At 30.7% G+C, this 5,574-nt stretch overlaps 1 protein-coding gene across 1 annotated transcript; it reads right to left on the bottom strand.

Annotated features, from left to right (window-relative positions):
• Positions 1–3,366: 3,366 nt before the first annotated feature.
• Positions 3,367–4,028, bottom strand: LOC114736258 (uncharacterized). The gene is made up of 2 exons (XM_028924076.1): positions 3,844–4,028; positions 3,367–3,735 (listed from the first exon to the last, which is right to left on the bottom strand). Exons 1-2 carry the CDS (start codon positions 4,007–4,009, stop codon positions 3,485–3,487), a joined length of 417 nt encoding a protein of 138 aa, XP_028779909.1. The 5' UTR covers positions 4,010–4,028; the 3' UTR covers positions 3,367–3,484.
• Between the last annotated feature and the right edge of the window lie 1,546 nt (positions 4,029–5,574).

The following is a 5,574-nucleotide window of genomic DNA, read 5'->3' as shown; positions in this document are numbered from 1 at the left end:
AAAAAAATCAAATTAAATAATTTCTAACGAATATGATGAAAAATTTAAATTATAAAATTTTATGATTTAAATCAAAATTAATAAATTTTATAATATATTAGAAATTTTGAAAATATATGTATCAGAATTATTATTTTTGATTTATAAAATGCTTTTTTTGGAAAATATAAATGTCTAAATAATTATTATTAAGTTAAAAAAGGCATTTTGGTCAAAAAATAATTTTTAAAGTCAAAATTTAACGATCAACTTACGGTTTAGGTGGATAAAAATGAAATCTTAAATATAGGAGAGAGGTTTGTGTAACATACATTTTAATTTTAAGGAAGGTTTATATATATTTTCAAAATAAATGGGAGGTTTGTGTAATTGAGGTAAAATAGAAGATAGTCAGTACATTTTACTCTTCTTTTTATCTTGTTTACAGACTATCACTATTATTGGTTTTACTTTTGCTTTGGAAATGCCTGAGGAACAATAAGTGACACATTATCTCACATAAATTAGTAATTGGGAATTTCTAAGAAATAATGAAATATAATTAGCTTGGCTACAATGGTTTTTAAGTGTTATATACTTCTTATATGCTATGTGTGTATCAAGCATCAAGAACTCTGATTCTCAATTGATTCTTATATACTATGTGGACATAAAGAAAATTTGAATTAGTCTTTAATTTGCTCTATTTGTTTTAGGAGGGAGATAAATATTGCAAGATGATTTGAATTCAAGACTTCTTGAAAACTTGTGGCTAAATTGTTTGTCCTAGCTAGAAGATTCATGAGCTGCTTAGCTGTAATTTTTGATAGCTAGATTTGGTGCTTGAGTTCATACTATTTGCTATATGTTGTTGTCAATGATTGCATGTTAAACGTTTTGTTGGACCCGATATGTGATTTGCTTAACTGAACGAAATGGTGAAGTTGTTATTTGATATACTTAACTTGTCATATATAATATTTAAGTTGCGATTTGCTAAACTGAACTTGTTATTTGGAATAGTGAAATTGTAATTTGATATACTTAAGTTGTGATTCTCAACTTATTATTTATAATAGTTAAGTTGTTATTTGATATACTTGTTATATATAATATTTGTCATTTGCTAAACTCAATTTGTTATATGGAATAGTTAAGTTGTTATTTGTTATGCTTAACTTGCAGGAGCTGACAAGGGACGGAAAACCAAAAGAATGAGGAAGTTTTTATAGATAGTTTTAATAGGAAAATGAGGATAAATTATGTATACTGTTATTGCATTTAACATATGTATAATATTTTTTTCTTTGTTGATGAGTGGCCATTGTTATGAATTATTAATGACAGTTATGTATTGCTAAAATGACATTTGAATTTGATATTATTAAGTGTTTCAATTCGAATTGTCATTGTTTTCACATTACACTGCCAAATGACAAGAGTCATAAGCCAAAATAACGAGTTCGGTGAGCAAAATTCGAGCATGTGACTGGGTTTCTAATGAAATTAAATTTCATAAAAAGTTGCTATTATTTGCACATTTCACTGTCAAATGACAAGACCGGTAAGCCAAATGACAAGAGTAGTAAGCAAAACAACAATTCAGTTATATGGTTTCTCATTAAATTATGTTTCATGCAAAGTTGCCATTATTTTCACATTTCACTGCTACATAACAAGAGCAGTAAACTAAATGATAAGAGTGGTAAGCAAAATTACAAGCGTGTGATTGGGTTTCTAATCAAATTAAGTTTCATAAAAAGTTACTATTATTTTCACATTTCACTGCTAAATGACAAAAGCAGTAAACTAAGTGACAAGAGTGATAACCGAAATAACAATTCTATGATTGGGTTTCTTATGAAATTAAGTTTCATGAAAAGCTGATATTATTTTCATATTTTACTACCAAATGACAAGAGTAATAGGCCAAATAACAAGTTTAGTAAGCAAAATTACAAGTCTACGACTAGGTTTTTTTATTAACTTTAGAACATTAAATAGATCCATATCGTTACCATTTAGAACTAATAAATACAAAATGTTAATATTGTTTTGCCCATAAACGAAAGACCAACATTTTCAGATCATCATGTCATGTTGCTGCCATCATAATAACAAGTCTGAATTTAAAACACTACTAAGCAAAATTACAACAATGGTAAGCCAAATAACAAAAGATTAGAGGTGCTTTGATAGCAATCAGTTTTTGCATTTAGCCATTTGAATTCAAAGGATTGGTAGAAAATTAGGTTTGAAAAATGTTGTGAAGTTACCTACAAAAGATGGTATGCTCTTGACTGTCACTTACTAGTCCATGGAGGTACTGCGGCAACTCCATAGTCGCCTACTCAATTTTCTCAATGCCACAAGTAGGTGAGAGAAATGAAGGAGGTCAATTCAAGAGAAGATACAAGAGAGACTGCCATGGTAATTCTCTCCCTTTACAATGGTAACGGATGGTGAATGGCGATGAGTGCTTTGTATTTCCCATCATAGAGTGTTCTCAGATTGCTAGGGATTTGACAGGGATGAAGAAGTGAAGTGGGGTGGGGGTCGGAATTAGGAAGTAGGGTGGGGGGAGATGGGGGTGGGGATGAGGAAGTGGGGTTGGGGGAGAAAGGAGAAGGAAGAGGAAAGAGAAGGATGAATAGAGGGAGATGAAGACAAGGAGGAAAGATGAGGAGGAAAGAGGAGGAGGAAGAGAAAAAGAAGGGAATGGCATTTTGCTATTTTTTCTGTTATTTTATAATTGCAATTTAAGATCCAATCTCTTCAAACAATTATGTTAATTTAAGAACTCATTTTGCAATTTCATACTTTCAAGGGTTTTTATTTGTGATTTTTTCTTTATAATTTATAGTAAAACTTGCTTTGGTGAATCAAGTTTGAGCTTCAATGTTCATATTGTGCTTCCGAAAATTGGTTGAGCAAGCTAACAACATGGCTTTGTTTCTGTATTTACTCATGCACACACTTACATTCTGTGTACGATAAAAAGTCTTCAAAGATCTTAGAAATTTTTTTTTTGTAAATACCCAATTTACCCCGTCATCGTTGTGTTGCTAATTCTAACAGTATTTAACAAATTTTATTGAGAGATTTAGAATTGAAAAAGTTATTCCATTATTTTAATCCAATAATTGATTCATTGAATTTACACGTCAGAACACAATTACAACATGAAGATCTGCATGTAACATTTTGGAGTGCAAATAACTCAAGAACAGAAGAAGATCAAAAAGAAAAAAAAAAAGGGAAAAAGTCAGGCTAATTTGAAACAGAATCACTAAATCTATGATATAAAATATCAACAAAATTCTACAACAACAGGAGGATCGACCCAGTAAATCGAGTCGTCTCAACAAGAAAAAAAAAGCCTATGACTGGAAACTTCCCCACTTCTCCGTCTACAGCAACACAGGACAAAAGAGAAAAAGAAAATAAAGGCAAACGAAAGAAGACGAGAGGTATAATCACAGAATATTCACAGAAAAACCCCAAATCAGTACGAGTAGGCCAATCGTTGAGCCATACGATCCCTCAATATCCCATTATAGAGAGCCACTCTGTTCGCAGGCATTCCTCTGTTCTCTTCAATTCCGCCATTGCTGCAACTCCTTCGAACCTTCTTTGTTTCTGATGACTCTCTGTAATTTCTTCTCACTCCTCCTTCTTCATCTCTTCTTGTTCTTGACACCGCCACCTCCTCGGCGAAGTGAACCCTCTTCTTCGTTTTCTTCTTCTTCTTCTCATCTGCGCAAGAAACCAACCCACAAGTCAAAGAAACAGCATAGAGATCGAAGCTTTAAGAACAGCGAATCAATGCGTTTTGAATCAAAAAACAGGGGAGGATGACGGTACCTGAGGTGGATGATATGCAAGATCGAAGAATTGGAGGCGAAGAGTGGTGTTGGTGGAGGGGGAATTGGAGAGATTTCTGGAGACGCAAAGTGAGGAGGAGGACGGTGCCGGAGACGGCGGCGGCCGCAGCGGCGGCAGCGAAGACTACTGCTTGTGAGCTCATCATTTGAAGACTAGTTCAGGTCAGATACAGGAGGAAGACGAAGAAAAGGAAGAGAGGGAGAAGAAAAGCGAATGAGCGTGGCGATCGCTTAGGAATTATATTATCGTAGTGGTGAAGTATGAATGAGAACGATACATGAATATTATATTTATATCTGAACCACGTTGGAATATTTATAAACTAATTAGCGGTATTAATTATCAAGCCTATTTTATCTTATATCCAGATAAAATTACAGAAAAGAACCAAAACTTATATATATATATATATATATATATATATTATGAATTGTTCAGAGTTAAAAAAATTTTATTTGATAATAAGGAAATATCAAATCAAAATTTGACAATACTACTTCTGGTCTTAATTATAAAAGCTTGTTAACTAATTTGAGAAGATAAAAAAAAAATAAGTGAAATTAGTTATTGTAATAAACAGGTGTGTCTTTCTTAAAATATCTTTACTAATCAAGTGTGCTAGCTAAAACTATAATTATTAGAAAGATTATCTTAAAAAAAATTGTATAAATATGAGAGATAAAATGGATTGGGATCTTATATTTAGGATCAAAATAAAATTCAAACAAGATCTTATATTAAGGAACGAAAGTAGTATTAACTATGGAAATTAAATAGAGATGATTTCAGTAAAAAGTTCGTATAGTTTATGTAAATCTTTGGAGATGAATATAACATTAGTGTTCTGATAATGGGATGTTCTCATTAGGGGATAAAATAAAAGATAATGGGATGTGTTATGCCCGTGTTGAATCCTATATTTCTTCATCTCTTTTTTTTTTAATTATTGCTTTGTAAGGTTTTTTTATTATTTCTTTGAGTATAAATGAAAACTTAATCACTTAAACTTATACACTATCTCCAATCTTTAATATAAAAATTTGTTTGATATTTAATTTAATCCTAAATATAACATTCCAATTCACATTATCTGTTACACTGTTAAAAGTTTCATCAAATAGTAATTCTAATTAATACACATAATTTATAATGTATTTTACGGAAGACAATACATATTTATTACAAATATCTAATTTAGTTTATTTTTTTAATTTATTTAAATTAGTAAACTAACTTTTTATATTAACTAACGCAGATAGTACGAAATTTGTTCGCAAGTTAGTTAGCTATATGATAAATAATTTAGTTTTATTGTAATTGCAGTAAGTGAAACATAAAATAAATGAGGTCCCCGGCTTGTTTTCATTGAAAAGTGTTAAGAATGAAAGTTTATGCAGCCTAAAATAAAGAATATAAAAATTCTAAATTCTTAAATAGTATTGCATTTCCCTTATCTATTATTAAAGTGTTAAATTGTTGGTAGAATTGTATCGGCCAAAAAAAAAAAAAGTTTATGGGACGCGGCGCAATATAATAAAAAATTGTTTCTAGAATCGTAAAGTTAAAACCTGAGATGGGATTATTTTATATTCTATAAATATGTGTGTGTGTATTTATGTGTCCTCGTGGCTTCTAATATTTTATAATTGCTCACCCAATTTGCAAATCACGATCAAGGTGTTAAATTTTCAATATTTTTAATAACCGAAT

Source organism: Neltuma alba, unplaced genomic scaffold (genome assembly GCF_004799145.2).
Source record: "Neltuma alba isolate B1F8T4 unplaced genomic scaffold, ASM479914v2 tig00000444_pilon, whole genome shotgun sequence".
Taxonomy (NCBI): domain Eukaryota; kingdom Viridiplantae; phylum Streptophyta; class Magnoliopsida; order Fabales; family Fabaceae; genus Neltuma; species Neltuma alba.
The sequence above is the reverse complement of the archived record's forward strand: the minus strand, read 5'-3'. Positions and strand labels throughout refer to the sequence as shown.